The 19,618-nt window shown below is 44.8% G+C and overlaps 1 protein-coding gene across 1 annotated transcript in view; it reads right to left on the reverse strand.

The window, feature by feature from the left end:
* Positions 1-19,618, reverse strand: part of LOC112118353 (A-kinase anchor protein 2-like) — a 389,373-nt gene that overhangs the window by 221,955 nt on the left and 147,800 nt on the right. The window contains exons 4-6 of the mRNA XM_024216622.1: positions 17,154-17,268; positions 15,997-16,018; positions 4,682-4,783 (exon numbers count right to left, since the gene is read on the reverse strand). Coding sequence (XP_024072390.1) covers positions 4,682-4,783; positions 15,997-16,018; positions 17,154-17,268 — 239 coding nt within the window. The remainder of the gene's footprint in view (positions 1-4,681; positions 4,784-15,996; positions 16,019-17,153; positions 17,269-19,618) is intronic.

Here is a 19,618-nt window from a genome sequence, read left to right on the forward strand (position 1 = left end):
AACATGCAGGTCTACCACAGCCTTTCATCTTTGTGCTTGCCTCAGGTTCCAAGAAGAATTGATCTCAAAGCTCCTGAAGTGCTCCCCCTCCTACCATCCAGCCCATAAACAGCTGCTAGAAAATTTTGTTTGGGAAGGAATAAAATGCCCCTGACAGCTTGTTTTATTATTGAATACTTACTCCTATGTATGCCTTTCATCCACAGCTCTCAAAGCACTTTACAAAGCTTGGTAGTTATCATTATCCCCCGCTACACAGATGAGGCACAGATCACATCAATGACATGCCCAGCTCACACCGCGGGTCAATGGCAGAACTAAGAACAGAACTCAGCTTTCCTGGCTTCCTGTCCAGTCCTCTGTCCATTGGATCAGTAAGTAACTGAAGGAAGTTAGGTGTGTTTTTAACATTTGGATTGTAATGAAAAGTACACATAAAAAAAAAAAACCACAGAAGTACCCAAGCTGATCCTTTTTATGGATTCCTAAACACTGTTTTCAAAGGGGAGACAGGATAGGGGTGAACTTGATTTCAAAACTGGACCAAACAAAGGGTAATAGACACACATGAATTCCAGACTAACAAGGAAAACATTCCCCGGCATGAAAGAGTTAAGAAAGGTGCAGTAACAACAAGAGCATTGTGATCACCACACAGTGGGGTAGACAGGCAGCCCACACACAACTATATCCCTCATTCTAAGGTCCTGGTGCAAACTCTAGAGCTCAGTTTTCAAGGTACAATTGTAAAGGTCTCTCAGCTTGTCTGAACAGAACTGTCTATTTAAGTGCTCCTTATATGAAGATGAAAACATTTTGTCTCCTTAAAAGGTACAAACGCACAATTAATTGCAGTTGCCATGATGGGAGCTGTCGCCAGCTGTTGTGAAACTTACCACGCTGTCTCATGAAAATTCCAATTCAATGGACCACAACAAAATTATGAGGATTTCTCTTACTAGGGGAGACCGTCACTTATTGGTGAATACAAAAAAACCCAACCCCATGTAAATTGTTACACTGTCCATTAGCAGTGCTGCATTTTCTAGGACGGATATTCAATACAATCCATATACATTTTTCTTGAAAATAGTGGTAACATAAAAATTACCTGAGCGTGGTTTAAATTCTCCCTACTCCCTCCCCATATTATCAAGCTTATGTGTAGATTCCTAGGGCCAAACTCTGTCATAAGCAGAGGGAGCATATAATAATTGTCGGAGAAAAACACAGTTCTCACTCTTTTGGTTGGGTGCAGCAAAGTTAAATAGTTTATTGCATAAATAAACTTAATAGACTTCTCTTTGCATAGCTAGAGAAATCCACTACTGCGTTAAACACTTTTAAGACACTTGGAGCTATGCACCATGCATCTGAGATTACAGCCAGCAAAATTCTGAGCAGCCATAGTGAAACTTTTCTATAACCCTACTGACTTTATAAAGTGGGACAGTCCCATTTTATTTGCTTGTATGTATTTATTGATTTACACCTCAGTGCTTGGTCAGTTTTCTCCCGCCCTCTTCTTCAGTTCCCCCATGCTTTTGCTCACAAAGACGAGAGCTGAGTTTAAGGGGGGAAGAGGGGTGCTAGTTCTTGGTCCTCCCACATGGGACCCCTTGAGTGAGGCAGTTAGTGGCTCACCAGCCTGCTGTCTTCCAAATTCACCTTTCTGTCCAGTGCCCAGCAGGTAAGCAAGACAACTGTCTGAAACAGGAATTCCTATAGCTTATTGACAGGAAAAAGCATGACTGCCTGTATCTACCCGGCCGGTGCCCTTATGAATCGCTAGATTAGAGTGCATGCCAAGGAGAGATGCTGTGAAGTGTCCTTCACTGCTTCTCCAAGCAGGAGGAGTGCAGTGTGGTCCTATTCATTTGCTCGCCAACCCTTGCTCCTGAGGGCAACACACGTTTGCAGACTGGAGTGGGTTTATGAGCTCCCCAAGTCACGGGCCATCACTTTAATCTGCCATATCATTCAGTGCTCTGTCCAGTGTTATGAAGGGATCATGCCCTGCTGCTTGTGCCGTGACTGGATGTGTGGAATAAGAGGCCCCTACGACAGCTTCCTGCGCTTGTGTACAAGTACAGCAGAGGGCTGGGCTGAAGTTAGCTCGGAGCATTTAAAGCAGAACCTTGGTTTGTATTCTTTGTTGCTATTTAATTGGCTGATTGGTTTTAGTGTCTCCATGTGTATCATTAGGGATAATACATGACAAGTAGCATGTTTTTGTTGTTTGGTTTGTCCCCATTTCGGGATCTCTGAGACTCGTGTTTCTAAAGTCTCATCTAGTACTTCTTATTTGAACCTTAAATCCAAGTTACAAAGACATGAAGATGATTAAACAAGAGAAGAAGAACCCCATTATTACTGTGCAGGCGCTTGCTTGTTTTTGGCTGGGATTTCTGGGAGGAAGTGTCATCTAGGGGCTAGGGCCTGGGGCTGGGAGTCAGAACCTCAGGGTTCCAGCACTGGTTCTGCCCTGACTTGATTTTTGATATCGAGCAAGTCACCTGACCGCTCTGAAACACTCAGGCTCCTCGTGGGTAAACACTTCAGCGCTCAGTCATGTAAAAGTTGCTGTCATTTTCAGATGGTGTGTCTGTTTCAGCTGTGAGGCAGTTCAGATTGTTTAATGCAGAACAGGGCTGTGATTTTCCAAGCCCTCCATGTGCGGAACACCCAATTGAAGTCAATGGGAGTTGCACCTATGGAAGGCTTGAGGACTGGTGCCGGCATCTATATCTGACCTTGCAGGACTCAGCGGCTCCACACTTTTGGAATAAGGTCTCCAGAAATACAAGTAAGTACCGACTTGTCCACATTTAGAAAGAGTTGCAAGATGCATCTCTTTGTCCAGATGTCAACTCTTGATGTACAATGATCTCCTAGGCATTTAGGGTCAGAGTTTCAAAAGAATTCAGAAAACACTTGGAAGATTGTCATCAATGACCATTTAAAACACTAGTTGGAAGGAAGGAACTGTTTTCTCACTGCTCATCTGTGTTAGAAATTAACAGATGTGGTTATATCTTTAAGTATTAAGGCACTGATTTGGGAGCTTATTGTCATTGTTACATATTCGTTTATTCCCTTCAAATTGATTTCAGAATGTCGCACCTGGGACTCTTACATTAGTTAGCTCTTACTCAAAGAAGTAGTGCCAATGACTTGATTAAAACTACTCCTGTGAGTAAATGCACATTGATATAAGCAAATATTCCACAATTGGACCCTTTATAAGCAGACTCTAGCTGAAATGTATTACCATGGGAAAAGCAGAACGAGAGAACTTTGCTAACCTTTGCTTTTGTTAATCTACTTGCAGATGAAATGGGAATCTAGTATAATACTTCCAAAAGTTGTTGAAAAATAAACCATGTGATTAATTTTTGTCTTTGCAGTTCTTATCAAACAGCAAAAAGCACAACTTATTAATACGGTTGGAAATTGGTTGATAGTGAAGCGTTGAAAGTACAACAGTACTTGAAGACGAGAGCCTGCATTACTGTTAGTACACGTTCTGTACAAGTTTAATTACAATGTAACCCGATTTAGTATTTCATAAGAATAAGATCCCAGAGTACATGTTAAGGAGTACTGCTTCTGCCTGTTAAATGGTCTTTAAAAGCAGAGCTATCAAGTCTGTTACTTTTTAAAAAGATGTTCTCAACAATCTTTAAACATGTAATAAAACAAAGCTTATGTTAAATAATCTTGACTGTGTGTGCTGCTTGCTCTGTCCTTTAAGCTGTTGCAGTGCACGGAGTCCAGTTATCAAAGAAATACACAAGCAGAGACTATTCTTTTCGTGTTTTTGACACAATGCAGCTAGAAACACACAGGCAAATGGGGTGTATCAATCTCTGTCTAAGGCGGGTCAGATTTAGCACTGGGATGCGCTTTCTGGGTGCCCTGCAAAGAGGAGCTCAACGAAATGAAGGGTCCCCCATTTGTGGATCGCACCTCAAATCGATACACTCTCTTGCTGCATGAAATAATTGGAATGCCAATGTACCATCTTTCGTTATTGCTACTCTGTGATGGCAGTGACGTATCGAGCTGCATGTTGGCATTAATGCATGGAGCATATGGTTTTGAATAGAACAATATTGAAAAGATAAGTAAAATCAACAGCTAGGATCTTGCTCATAAATTGCTCCAGTTTAGAAACGCATTGAGGCTGAAATTCTGTAGCCACAGCCTAAAACACAAAGTCATGTAACACCTTTTTTTGCCCCCGAAAGAGTTAAGCATTGTGCTGAAATAAACAGCTCCTTTCTGTTCTGTAAGGTTTTACGCACATATTGGTGTGTGTGTGTGTCTCATTCATCTCAATGGAAGTTGTGTGGGTGCAGGAAAGGTGCTATTATCATGGCCTAGATTCCATACATTTACATCAGCAGAGATGGAGAGAGAATCAAGCTGAATGCTTCCATTAAAAAGAAATCTGCCAAGTGTACAATGCTACTTTTTAGGACTCACAAAGTATGTAATATAAATAAATGACTTTGAAATTGGTCACTGCTGTTCAAAGAGCCTTGACTTGTTCACAGAATACAAATCATGTGGCACTTAAACTATATCTGGGCACCAGTCCCATTAAGGTTAATATATATAAACAGAAGTTTGTGTCTACTGGATTGGCTAATAGAATACAGATCTCCTTGAGACTTACCAGTTACCCTGCTTGGTCCGTCCCACCCAGGAACTGGCTCTGCTGTTCGTGAATAGAGGGTTGGGAGTTCGGGGATCTGGGAGTAAATGTAATTTACTGCATCTGGTGTCAGAGAACAGAAAATACAGTTAGATAATGTTATGAGCCCCAGTGGCTTCATTGCTTAGACAGCAGAGTGTTAACTTATCAACCCAAACAATAGACATCAGAGCTTTGTACTGGATAATTGGATCAAAGTAAACAAAGTGCAAAGTCACTGTCATGTGATTGGTGTTCAGTAGACTAGCTGAGGTAGGAGGGAACATGTCCAGATGACTCAAACTTTGTGTCAATTGCACACATCAAACTATTTGTCAGGCGCTTCTGGATTTTATCAGGTCAGTGACCTCAACGAAAGAATGAACCCCGTGTAATGGGTAGAATAAAGGATGTTTTATAGAGAAATACTCAGATAAAATGAGGTTTAAAAACTCTGGAGGTAACTGAGTGATCAAATGGCATGACAGACCAGCTCCTTTATATCAGTCATGACTTATATCAGTCATATTAGTTTTGTGTTTTATAGGTTGGTGAGCTGGAATTTGGCTGAAGTTTAACCTGTAAGGGAAATACTGTCTCCATGCTGGTTGATCCCATGCTTACTTGACATTCGGTGGGAATATAATACCTTGCAGTTCCACAGTGCCACATTTCATCCAAAGCCCTCTGGCCCTGAGTCAACAAGAGCCTAACTTTAAGCATTAACTTTAGTAGAACTACTCACATGCTTACAGTTGGGCACATGCTTCAGTATCTTGTTGAAATGGGACTTGAAAGTGGTCAACAAATATTGACTAAGCCTCACAACAGTGCTGCTGGGAGGTAGACTAAGGGAAATACTTACAGATTCCTAAATTACACACAGATAGGTTAAGTGACTTGCCCAAGGTCATGCTAGCAGCCAATGGCAGAGTTAGAAGCTCTCAGTCTCCTGCTCTAGGAACTTGTTTCTGGGTTTAAGCACACAAGACAAAGTAATTATTCAAGATGTTTGCATGCTAGGCAGAAGAAGAAAGACCATATTTTGATTCCTGAAGCAACACTGAATTATGGTCACAAGGTGTATTTCCTGTGGTTTGTTAAATCGACTCCATATTTCCAGGCACAGCTGTTTGCCTCACTCTGCCGATTGCTGCATTGATCCCCTGAAATCCTATAGTCTAGTGATTCCTAGTCCCCCAGGGAACAATATGTATAGCCATCCTGGAGTGAGGCCCCCATGGATCTCAATTACAGAGACAGAGAACGATGTCTTTATTGCTATCTCCAGTCAGAAATGTGCCTCCCTCATAGCCTCTGATAAAAAAATAAAGTTTATCTAAGGCATGGTACATTTACCCACCCCCACCACTGAAATGTGACATATAGAGACTGTTTCCTGGGGTCCCTGATTTTCAATCTCACTTTGTACTGCAAGATGTTTGGCATTATATATTTCATGATAACTTCTTGATCCTGGTTTATTTCAATCAGAATGGTCCACTTTGGTCTGTACATTGTGGAACTTTCCACCTTCTCTGGTGACAAGTTCTATCTATCTGAGGTACTTAGATAGCCCTTCCTTGAAGTAATATCTGAGTGCCTCACAGTCTTTAATGTATTTATACTCATAGCACCTTTGGGAGCTAGGAAAGTGATACTATCCCCATTTTATAGCTGAGGCAATGAGACAGCATGAGACTAAGTGACTTGGTCATGGTCAGACAGGAAGACTGTGTCAGAGTAGGGAAATGAACCCAAGTCTACCGAGCCCCAGACTATCATCCTAATCACTGGACCATCCTTCTGAGAGAAGCTCAGGAGCAAGTCAAGGCAATTTTCTCTGCCACCCTGATAGGTTTTAGCAAAATTCTGATATTCACCAAATTTTATGGTAAATAAGAGATTCTGTATTCTCTGTTCTCTCAAAACACAAATCTTCCAGTCCTTGGGGTTAAAAAATATAGATGATGTTGTTTCTTCTAAGTCTGGTGTATACTAGTCTTGTTAAAACAATAAATATTGGAGGGGAAAAAAATCTGCCTGCTTTGGTCTCTCCCACAGCTTGTAAACAGAAGAGATGGGAAGGTCTGTGCAGTGTCTGTCTGTGTGTGGACCCAGGCAGGAGGGGGAGAAATCAGGCTTAAGAATTCATTTGGTGGCTGCTTCATCTATTTCTTTGTGAGCAAACGTGCACCTCACAAAACCCACCATCACAGTTGTTGGTAGTCTCAGTAAAAAGATGAAGCAGAAAAGGGGTCTGAAGGCTGAATTACGCTCTGATCTCTGAAGCGGTGTCTGTGCTAGGAAAGTCAGGACATGGTGGTAAAAGGGCCTCAGCCTGGTCTACACTAGAGCCTCCATCACTGGTACCATCAGTAAAGCTGCACAAGTGGTGAATTATAATCTTGGGCAAGTATTACGGAGGTGACAGCCTAGAAATCTTCCTCCAGCTCTCGGCTGCGGCACCTTAATTGAGTGAGGAAACTTCCATGGCCACTGCTCATGCTGTATCCGTTGTGGGTGTAAATGGAGAAAGGTATTATCTAACGCTGCCAATCCAGCATCTGTCACCACTACAGAACCCACATTCCTCATGGAAACACATATACGCGATTTGTACCGAGTGCCTTTGAAAGCAAGAGCTGGGTTTGGGAAATATTCTTTATTTCACACCTCAGTGGGCAAACGTAAGCCTCCGGAACTGGGCTTTTTGTTTTAAATGCATGGTGCCATCTGAAAGCTTTTTTGTTTTGCTGCAATAAGGCCTGAGAGAAACAATTATTTAGGACACAGCTCACTGAGCAATGGACAGTAACAGCTGCTCTCTCTTTTACAAGGTTTCTTGCCTTTGGTGAGACACGGGTACCATTCCTTTGCGCAGTTATTCTGGGAATCTGCATCAGCAAGTTTCTGAAATCCGTTTTCCACATGCAGAATGGCTGGCTCTTTCCTACGTGCCATAACATGAAGCAGATTGTTCTGGAAGCAATGGAAATCCAATAAATAGTTGTTCAGCCAGACTATGGAGGGTCTAGTTGGAACAGAAAACTGGGAACCAGGACATCTGCATTGCAATTCCTTCTCCGACAGTAAATCTCTCTAGGGCAGTGTTTCTCAAACTGGGGATGCCGCTTGTGTAGGGAAAGCCCCTGGTGGGCCGGGCTGGTTTGTTTACCTGCCCCGTCTGCAGGTCCGGCCGATCGTGGCTCCCACTGGCCGCGGTTCGCTGCTCCAGGTCAATGGGGGCTGCGGGAAGTGGCATGGGCCGAGGGACGTACTGGCCGCCGCTTCCAGCAGCCCCCAATCCAAGGAGTCACACCAGATCTGAACGTGGTTTATACTTAGTAATTGCTCTCTGTCATCCTAGCCTAATCGAGAGTGATGGAAACACACTATACATACAGCCCAGCTCTATACTGTCTCTCCAATGTCCATTGCAGCATTGTGCAGTGAGAGCGGATGCTTTTTGTAGCACATCTCATGCCATGTTTAAATGAAAGGCTTGTCAGCTCTTTGTCTGTGATGTGCCGCCAGGGCACTGATATGCTGCAAGCTGGCTGTAGTATGACAATGTAAGAGTCAGCATGTGACAGGCCTGCTGTCCCCAGCCTAGTCATTTCCATTCGGCGTCCTCTCACCGGGTGATCTGAAGCAGTCAATCAAAGTGCAGTTACGCTGTGGGACGTGACAACGTGGGAGTGCTGTTTATTTGCCTCATTGACTTAGAATTCAAAAATGGTCATTTAGAAATAAAAAAGATGTCTTTTTCCATCTTCCAATTCAACCTGACTTCTCTTGGATCCATGAGTCATTTTTATATAGTCACTTTTCTGATGTTTGAATGAAAAGGAAGATGCTCAACAGCCAGTGTCTCAGATAGAAAAAACATGAGCACAGAGCAATTTATTCTCTGGTTTATGGACTCTACAGCATGGGGCACTTGCCTGGATCCTCTGGGCATATCTCACTTAATCAACGTCCTGCCAGTTCATGGGCCTTAAGCATTGGAGCACTTCAGCCATTCTTGTTGTGGCCCGTGGCACATAATAGTTGTGTCTCCTCAGGGCTGTAATGCTTTTGTCTGATTTCGGCCTTAGTGTGGGTGTTGGTGGCCTGTGCTGTACAGGAGATCAGACTAGATGATCTGGTGGTCCCTCTATGACTCCAGGTCCTTCAGGGAGTGTCAGCAATTGACATGAGGGTCATGAGTGCTAGATGGTGCACTCGGCTCTGTGCTTTTGCAGGTTATTCCTTCATTGTCCATCACAGGTTTCCTTGCACTTTCCTCTGAGGGATCTGGTAGCGGTGATGGTCAGAGAGATGGTTGGTCTGCAGTGATTCAGCTCTTCCTATTTCCTCTGGAAGATGTTTAAAAATTTACATAACGAGACAGCTCCCTATTGGCTACCTACCCGTTTCTTCCTACTGAGATCAGCTAAAGTTTATGCTTACTAACTTGTCTCCAGTTCAGACGGCAGAAAGAAAAAAGATTATTAATTTTTTGCCAAACACTGATCTTTGGTCAAACAATGCCCCCCAGTCATCCATGTGGTGGGCTTGCAACATGTACTTTCTCTGGGAGAGCAGAACACAAGAGGCTTAACGGTTCATTCGTGATATCATGTATAGAAAGCCCTGGTCCTTGCCCTGAAGAGTTTATAATTTAAGGACAAGGAACAGATGAAGGGCGAGGGGCAGCAATATAACATACAAGTGAAGTGGTTATGATGATGGTAGGCACACGTCTCATTAGCTGTATTTTTGCTCTGATTATCTATTTATATTATAAAAGTTTAGTTTTAGTTTGCATTGGATTTGGACGTTCCTGTCAACCTCTGTGAAATCCTGCTTCTTGCTAACTTGGGAGGAAAGTTAGCCTCAAGATGCAGGTAAACTTTAATGAAAGGGGAAGTCACTTTTGGATCCTCGAGAAGCGCCACTAGTGAGGGTGCTATGATAACCCCGGAAAATACCCCGGCCACCATTTTATAACTGGGGTTGCCTACACTGAGACACTTAGGATCAGTTTTACAAAGGCATTTAGGCATGCAAAGGTGCAGAGAGACACTTTTGTAAATACAATTTGGTACCTAAGTGCCTAGCACCCATTTAAATTAAGCAGAGTTGGGTGCCTAACTCACTTAGGTGCTTTTGAAAACTATCTGCACCTTTGTGCCTAAATACCTTTGACTATCTGGCCCCAAAATATAAGTAGCCAGGTTTTCAAAGGTGCTGAGCATTTGCAACGGCCATTGACTTCGGTACCAGAAAGCAGAAAATCAGGTCACCTGGTATATAGGTGCCCACCTATGGATGTAGATGATTAATGGTAAGAACCCATGTTAGAAATATCTGGGCTAAATGTCTGGTTGTGGCTGGCCCTGCACAGGTACATGTGGCGGATGGGTGGAGTGAGAAGGGGTGCAGAGGGCCCTGCCCCAGCTTGCACAGTGCCTGTCACAATCAGCAGCATTCACCCTAGGAACAAAACATTTGCCTTGCTGGATTCATCTCTATTCTGGTGTCCCTCCTCCGGCAGTGGCCAATTCCAGATGCTTCAGAGCAAGGCCAAACAATAACAATTGTATAATAAAGTCTCCTAACTGGCAAAGATGTATCCTGCCCTGCAGGTAGAATTCCTTTTGGACACCTGTAGGCAAGATGAAGCCTGACATATGTTAGGATGGCCTCAGGAATGTCTGATCTGCCTCTTACTCTTAGAAAAAATCCTCTCACCACCAGGGCCGGCTCCAGGGTTTTGGCCACCCCAAGCAGCCAAACAAACAAACAAAAAAAGCCGCGATTGCGATCTGCGGCGGCAATTCGGCGGGAGGTCCTTTGCTCCGAGCGGGAGTGAGGGACCATCCGCCGAATTGCCGCCGAACAGCTGGATGTGCCGCCCCTCTCCGAAGTGGCCACCCCAAGCACCTGCTTGGTAAGCTGGTGCCTGGAGCCAGCCCTGCTCACCACCAACAGCCTATAAACGTTTCCAATAAAACAGCATTTAAAAGAGGAGAGAGAACTGTAACCTGCATCAGTGAAGGGAGGCCCTTTGATTTAGTTCAGCTGGCAGTCTTCCCCAATGCATATATTAATTCTTCCGGCTGGGCAAAGGCAGGCTAAACTTCCTTCTCTATCCCTGCAGTAAAACGTAGACAACTTCTCTGCCTAAAACAGATGGCACCCCTCACCTGGTATTTTGGGTTGAGGAGATCTGAGTGACTCACTCCCAACTGCCTCATCAACAAGGACCACGTGAACCAATAAACACTGCCAGGGACACTGGCAGCAGAGTGCCTGTTACCACCCATGGTGTAAAAGAAGAAATTACCGCTCTTCTGCGGCTGAAATTTACAGGAACCCCTTACTTCAATCCATTCGTCCCCACCTAAAAAAGGCAGCCTTGTGATCTCTTCTGACTCCGACGCAGGGCTTGCCCCACAATCTAGGTCTGGTTGCATTTAAAAATAGGTGGGAAAACCTCCAGACATGTTGATAATACTATTTAAAGACCCATGGTTTGAGTATCCTGTTCTACGCTGTATCTACTCAGAGGCCTTCGAGTGGAGACACATTGCCTTGACTGACAACTCCCTCCTGTCTGGAATCTCAGCCTATCATCTTGCCCATGCCCAGCAAAAAATGCTACTGCTAAAATCATCTTCCTTCTCTCACGCCCCTCTGCAGAGGCCAGATCATCCTCTGCCTCCGGGCAGCTTTATACTGCTCCAGCAGTGCAAGGTTGCTTTAAATACAGTAGATCAAGCCCCTGGAGGATCTTCCCTGCTTGGGGGGTTTCCCTGCAGAGCTTTGGTAGTCGCTTCTACATCTCTCTTCCCATCCCTGCAACTGGAACAAGGGGCACGGCTGGGAAGAAGAAGATGTGGCCACGCTGCCCTATATACTCTGGGAAAACCTGGGTGCAATCGGGGACCCTTGAGGCTGCTGGCTCAGTGCAGGGCAGCCTTAGGATGGGAGGGGTTCTACAGATGAGCATCTGGCCCAAAATCTCTCTGTTAGGTCCCTCTCCTCCTTTCTGTCAAGCTCAGCTTCTAGGCTTTACACAGCTCCAGTCCTGTCTGCATCTCTGCCATCGATTCCCACTACTCTTCCTCTTCCTGCTGCCTATACTTCTCCCAGGCCTGCTTCCTCAGGCCTGGTCCTGCAAAGACCTGCTCATGAGCTTACCTCTGTGGACTGTGAGTAATCACACTGAGCTCAATGGGACTACTCACATGAGTAAAGATAGACATCGGCATAGGCCTTTCTACAACTGGAGCCTAAATGTCCCTTCTGTATCCCCCCCCCCCCCCCCGGTTTTCTCATCTTTCCTCCATGCTATCCCTTACTCTGGAAACACATCCGATGACCTCTTTCTCCTCAGCCTTTCAGTGTAATCTAGCACCTATGGGCAAGGATGGTGCCTTCATCTGTTTATGTACAGCATATAGTACAGTGATTTATAATTCATAGACTTTAAGGCATGATGGACTATTAGATCATCCAGTCTCACTTCTTACATAGCGCAGGCCTTAGGCCTGGTCTACACTATGACTTTAATTCGGATTTAGCTGCGTTAATCCGAATTAATCCTTAACCCGTCCACACAACGGAGCCAGTTACTTTGAATTAAAGGGCGCTTAAAATCGATTTCTGTACTCCACCCCGACGAGCGGAGTAGCACCAAAATCGATTTTGTAAATTCGAATTAGGGGTAGTGTGGCCGCACACACCACCGAATTAATGTGGTTAAAATTAATGGGGTAGTGTGGCCGCACACCACCGAATTAATGTGGTTAAAAACCGAATTAATGTGCTTAGTGTGGCCACGCACAATCGAATTTATACAATCTGTTTCCCAAATTCGAATTATCTAAATTCGAATTAATCTCGTAGTGTAGACGTACCCTTAGAATCACACCCAGTTACTCCTGCACTGAGCCCAATGACTTGTATTTGCTCAAAACATCTCTTCCGGAATGTCTTCATTTGAAGTTGTCAAGAGAAGGAGAATCCATCCAGCAATGATGCCCAGTGAATAATAAAAGCAACAGAGTCCTGTGGCACTTTTAAGACTAACAGATGTATTGGAGCATAAGCTTTCGTGGGTGAATGCCCACTTCGTCGGATGCAGTGAATAATAATAATAAAAAATACTAATGGAGGACGCTGGTCTGCTTGGGTATTTTATAGAGCATGAGGATAGGCGGGCTGGTTAGGTTAAAGTCAGAACGGAGCAACACAGACTAGTTTATTATTAGTAGTTTACATACTATTGAATCAGAAGCAAAAGAACCAAACTACTACAAGAAAAGCTACTCACACTGGTAGTGTTTCTTTTCCAGCTGAGGGAAGCTCGTTAGAAAACCTGGTTGCCAAACAAGTCCAGAGAAGCTTTGGCTGAAGGCTGGAAGTATTTGGTTGAGGTTTGGAGTAGGTTCTTAAGACAGTCAAGTCAGTTTCTCCATTCCTAACCAGAAGTACTTACTCGTGTTAATTGGGGCCTGATCCCGAGCTTAGGCACCACTGAAAAGTGAAATAATGTGTTCATTTGGGGACAGCACAGCAGGATAAGCCTTGATGCAAAGCCCACTGATGTCAGTGGGAGTTTTCCCATTTACTTCAGTAGTCTCTGGATCAGTCCCCTACACATGTTACATTGTAACTCTGTACACAGCCCCAATGCTCTAGTGCAGTGGTTTTCAACCTGGTGTCCACAGACTATGTCTAAGGGGTCTGTGAAAGGCTGTCATTACCATAGAACAGTGGTGTTCAGCCTGTGGGCCCTTGGGGGGGTCTGCAGACTACATCTAAGATTTCCACCTCCGTTTGAAATGTTTTAGGGGTTCGCAAGTGAAAATCCCACTGTCCTAATGTGTTAGGACCATTCCATGCCATCCTCATCCGTGTTTGAAGACCAGAAACTGGGATATGATTTAGCCAATAGTTGGAGGCCTTAGCATTAATGTCAGTGCCTTACATCATATCCGTTCAGTGATGAATAGCAAGAACCAGTCTCTGGAGTGCACGTTACCGCAGATAAATGATGGAATAAAAAACATGCATCGTCCACCATTGGTGTTTAGTTCATAAGGGGTTGTCTGGCTATGTGTGAATTTATAAAGCTTTCAGCTAACTCACAAACCTAAATGAAAAGTTCAGTATTCAGGCACATCATGTGCATTTGGGACATTGACTCCATACACTAGATATTATGGTAGACACATCCGTCAAAGCAATCTTTTCTATCTGTGAGAGTTATCACACAGAGAATATACTTACTCTGGGAAGTAATCTAAATGTAATCAACACAAGTTATTAATCTATATGAAGAGGAATCGTCATTTTATGAACACTGTGAGAGCACACCACACAAGGGGGAGTGTCTCGATGGTATGTGAAAGGAATCTGCAGCATTTGGTAGCATGTGGCAGAGAGGTCTAGGATATGAATATCGTATGATGCCCTGTTGGCTGCATAAGCTATTGCTGGCTTTCATTTCCCTAGCATGCATATAGAGTCGGATGGGAATTTTCTGATGGAATGTTATCAGAAAACGACGATTTGTGGAAAGAGAAACATTCCATGGGAATAGGTCTATTATGATTAAACCTTTGATGGAAACCAGGCGTCATGGAACAGGGCCTGGGCCGTCTGGCCTAGTGGTCAGAGCTGGAGTCAGCGGCAGGAACCGAACAGGGTTGGAGGGGACTGCAGTAGAGCAGGCGCAAGGCTGGGAACAAGGCAGGCACAGGAGCGATTGCAGCCACTGGCCTTCAGAGCCGGTCTGGTGATGCCCAAACCACCTGAGTGACTGAAAGGCAATTAGGGTGTTCAGCTGCAGGGCAGCTACCTGGCCCCAGGCTCAGCCGCAGGCCCTGATTCCTGACACCAGGCACTTGACAGAAACTTGCCTTGTTTCCTGTCAGCTTGCCCACCTGCCTCCCCCAAGCTCGCCTACTCCGCAGCAGCCCAGGCTCCCAGGCAGACTGCCAGCTCGGCTGCCATGGGTTCTGCAGCAGCCGGACTCAGCAGGCAGCCGGGGTCCCCAAGGAGTCGGGCAGTGGGCAGCCTATGGAGCATGCCGAAAAATCCCATTGAGGTTCTCCTGAAACAGAACGTACCGGTCTCTCCCGCCCAGGAGCATTTTTGTATTTTTGACCAATCTGTCCCAATTTGGGATGAACGTTTTCAAAAACTCTGAAACTTTTCACAGGAGGGAGACTGCTTTCCAGCCCGCCCTACAGGCCTACACTTCATGACCTGGACAGGAGCGGCGGAAGTGCCCTAAAAAGGGTGGGAGGGGGCCCACAGGTGCCTGAACCGTCTTCTCCCCAATGCCACCTGTTCTCCCCAAGGCCCCGCCCCCGCTCCTCCCTACTCCCTCCCCCCATCATTTGTCCTTACAGCCAGTAAAATGTGGGAGGGCCATGGCCCCCTTCTTTAGAGGCCTAGCCTCTTGCTGACAGCAAGCATGAGTTAATAGAAAGGCCAGTATGTGAATTACATATGATTTGGCCATTTGGGGCTAGGTGACATTTTTGTGACAGGTTGTCTGAAGGTTTCTGTTTATGTGATCTAGCTCCGAATAGCCACTGGGATCATGGTCTTCTCGAAATGTCCTTGTGCTTCAGCTAATGTTATTTCCAGTCAGTGAAATGGTCAAGGATGATGCAGGAGGCAGATGGAAAAGCAATTCTAGGGTGACATTTGAATGGCAAAGCGAAAGGCATATTAAGAAAGCGTGGCAGAGAACACATTGGGCTTGGATGGAACAGATCTACATCAGCACCAATGAAACCCCATCCAGCCGGGCCTATGTAAACCCCACTGTCCTAATTACAACCAGACACAGCCGGTGTTTCTTTTGCACACTTTTTAACATCTTAGGATGGGGATCACATAGAATTTGTAAGAAACATCATTCTTGAGTCCTACAGCAGTCTGTGCTACCAAAAAATAAAGGTTCTTCTACGGAAAAACACTCTGGAAATGATGGACATAAAGATCAGCCACCATATTTAAAGTTAACGGAGTTTCTCTGGGTTACACTGATGTCACAGAGGAGAATTTGTCCCCCCACGACTATTTACACAAATGCATCGCAAAGCACAGTGTACAGCAATAGTGCAATTTGTGGGGGTGCCACTGTAATAATAAAGCAATAAAAACCCCAACCACATCCAACAAATCATAAAAACAATAATCCCCACCCTGTAACACTTAGCAACAAATTGTTATCACACATCACCAGTTAAAACTGTAGATATATGTAATGGTGTAGAGGCACTTACCACCATCCTGGTGTGAGAAGCTCTGTAAAGACACAAATGTGGGGATCAGTTATGCCTTCATGTGATGTGAAGTCTCCAAGTTTTTACTCTAGAATTAGCTTGGGTTTGCTGTGTGCCTCTTTGAGGCTTATAAAGTGGGAGAGAACTACCGAGCTCTAAGGCTATATGTCTACACACTGATAGCAGCAGCAGATAGGGAATGTGTAGCTACACGCTGCCGTGAAAAGCAGGCCGTGTGTAGCAATATGTGAAAGACTCAGGCAGGCGGGAGGCAGCAGGGAAAAGACTCAGCCCCTGCCAGAGCCTTTCCCCCACCATCGCAGTCTTTCCCTGCATGGAACACCACGCTGCTAAATCCAGCAGTGTAAACAAGGCGTTATGGCTTGGGTGAATAGAGAGTTGTGCAGAGTATGTACTCTCATATGTACCCACACTCTTCAGGTGTGACTTTCCTCACCTACGCCGTGTGTTGCCAGCTACACTGCTATTCACACCAATGCTGGGGGGCTACGTGTGTACATAGTCTACCCACTGCCAACAGAAGTGTGCAGAGCAGCTGTACCTTGAGGGTAGCTGGGTGGTGAGAGGAAGGGGATACCTAGTGTCATTGACATGAGAACACCTGCTGGTCAAGGTAAGAAGCAATATTCAAGAGTGTGGAATGTGGTCTGCATCCTCAGCTGGAGGATACCACGATGGAGTGAGCCCAACGAAGGGAAGCATACACACCCAGCTGCTATAGGAGAGATTGTCTATGTACGGGTGCGCTTCTGGACTGGCCGAGGGGGACGTTTCTCTCCAACCAGACTTTTTATTATCTGGCTGCTGTCTCCTTAAAGTATGGCTGCAGGATTGCTGCACTTTCACTCCAGTGAAATGGAGAGACCCCCACCGCTCCCCAAAAACCAATGGCACACCCTAAAAAAGCCTAGGAAGTCCAGCAGTCTTTGGAAAGGCAGGTGAGTAGCACAATAACCTGCCCTAGATAGGTGGGTTTGAAAGCACTGGAGTTTTTTTGATCTTGCTCAGTCTACTTCTTATTAGACTCTCCACAGCTATTCTCCCGCTGTGCAAAGGCACATAACACTGCAAACGCTGCTTTCAATCAGTATTACACTTTGGCTTCACTCTCTTTGAGACTGAATCTTTTTTTGTACCTTTTGAAAGTCCTCAAAGGATTTCTCTGTCTCCTTTAGTTTCTCCAAGATGATTTGCTCTTTGGCAGATATCTGGGATTCTTCACTTTCTAGCTTCTCTATTTCTTGTTCCAGCCTGGAAGACATGGGAAAACCATCCATCATTTAATTCAGTGGCATACTAGATATCTGAAGGCAGCATCACCCTGGTAAGTGAGCATTGGCTTGCTAGCTGTGAAGGTATTAATCAGGATGTTAAATAGGTCAGGAGACAGCGGGGGAGTTTCAAAATCTTGTTCAAAAATGGTTTCTTGGCACAGGAGGAGGCTAGAGGAAAGACAGGGCTTAGAGCATTTGTGGTATAGAAAGGTCTATGTCAAAAAGATGGGAATTTTGGATGTGATCAACTTTTCTCAGAACATTTGTCTGTTAAATTAACACCCCCCACTTCCTGTTCCATTTTGGAAATCTCAGTAGGGCAGGTATATAAACATGCAATAATTCTTGGAGGAATAAATATCTCCAAATCCTTCCACACCATAAAGGACGGAACTGGAAGCAGCTGTTAGAAGTTGGCAGGGCCCCAGCCCCATTAACAGGATTTCCTGAGCCTGCGTGGTGCTCACTTCCAGCAGACAGGCCCTTCACTTGGGTAGGATTCTCGGTTTCATCTTTCTACCTTTCCCATTGTTTTTGGATGATAATGGGGGCAGAGGCCTATCAGCCTGCAGGTAATACATACCATGACCTGCCTAGAAAAGCCCTGGAGAGTGATCCTTAGAGATGCTAAATACCCATAGTGCTCATGGATTTCATTGAGAGTTGTGGGCTCTCAGTACTCTTCAAAGTAGGACCAGAATGATGTTATATTGTAGCTATATAGGGCCAGATCCTCCACCGGTGTAAGTCAGCCTCACACCATTGACTTCAGTGGTTTACACCAATGAAGGATCTAGTTCAGAATTTTTCTGGAGATATGACATACCCTAACTTATATACAACATTATCACTATTTCTGCACCATCCATAAAAAAATTAATTGTCACATTGAATGTTTGATTTGAGCAAAAGCCGAAGTTTCAAAACCGGGATTATCTAAAGTTCAGAAAGCCCACTGACTTCAGTGAGAGCTATGGTTGTCCAGCACCTCTTATTGAGGTGCCTCAGTATGGATGTAGGAGTCTCATATTAGGCACCCAAATGTGAAAGTTTTGGCCTCTATTTCTTTTCTCGCCGGGCTACAAGACAGACAGCATGGCTGAGAATACATTACACAGGAAAGTCAGCCCATCACTCACCAAAGAGCACTCTTTAGAACACTCCTAACTCAACGAATACATTGGAAATGGACTCCGCAGAACCAGAGTACTAGTTACGAGATGGCTAGCTCCTGTCCTTTCTTTTCCCTTGGCAATCAGTGCTCAGTTATCCAGGCATGTTTATACCTCAAAGATGAAGATATATGAGGCCTGATGAATTTACACGGCGGAGATGGGCGCACATATTCGGTTTTTTTGCGAAATCAGTGGTTGCAGCATTCTGTACTACAAAGTCTGTAATACTGTTTTCTGCTAGCCAAATGATTTCAGGTGGACCAGTAGGTAGGGAAAAAGAATGTGCGTCTGACAAAGCCAGAAAATTGCAGTGGGAGAATTAACTCCTTTCCCCTTTTAAACAAACCAGAACTAGTCAATCTATTATCCCACTGACGTTAATGGAATAAGATGTTACTCAAGGATGAGTAAGGGTATCTAAATCTGGCCCATAATAATGGAGGGTGGTGTTAAGTGCATCATTTCCTGGATACCAGCTCAGATCTTTGGAGAAGAAGTTTGTCATGGTTGATTCAAGCCAGAAGAGCAAGTTTGTTTCAACCACACAAAAAAAGCTCTCAGCCTTTGCTTTGATTTTCTCTTATTGCTTAGTGGGCTGTTTGCTGTCTCAGTTTTACTCTGTGATGTCTTTTTTCCCCCTCCTCCCATTCTCTCCCAAAGTCCCTACTGCTTTCATGCCTGCTGCCCCAGTGAAAAGAACAGTCAGGCAGATGCAACTGTAGATCAACGTCTTTCTGACAGCACATACTATTCTCGGCTTTCTTTAACCCCTTCTTTGGTTCTCTTAAGAAGCAGTAAGAGCAACAAGAGGGAAGAAAGAAACTAGGGGGAAGCTATCAGGGTAGATCGCTGGGGATGAAGGGACATGGATTTTTAGTCTGACACTAAATAAGAATGCCTGTAACCACTGCCCCCAGTATAAAATGGCATAACTCCATTAAAGGCAATGGAGATATGCTGATTTACACCAGCTGAGGATCTAGCCCTAAACTGGGTACTCTGAAGAGCTGGTCCACTCTTGAGAAAAATCTGTCTGGTCAGCTGAAATGCTGGACCTCCAGTCCCTGCTCTTCCTCACTATGAACGATATGAGCAGTGCTGGCCGTTCCAGGAATGTCTGGGTAAGATGTACCCCATGGGCTGCTGAACGGA

Source organism: Terrapene carolina, unplaced genomic scaffold (assembly GCF_002925995.2).
Source record: "Terrapene carolina triunguis isolate 2854851 unplaced genomic scaffold, T_m_triunguis-2.0 Scaffold35098, whole genome shotgun sequence".
In the NCBI taxonomy this organism is placed as follows: domain Eukaryota; kingdom Metazoa; phylum Chordata; order Testudines; family Emydidae; genus Terrapene; species Terrapene triunguis.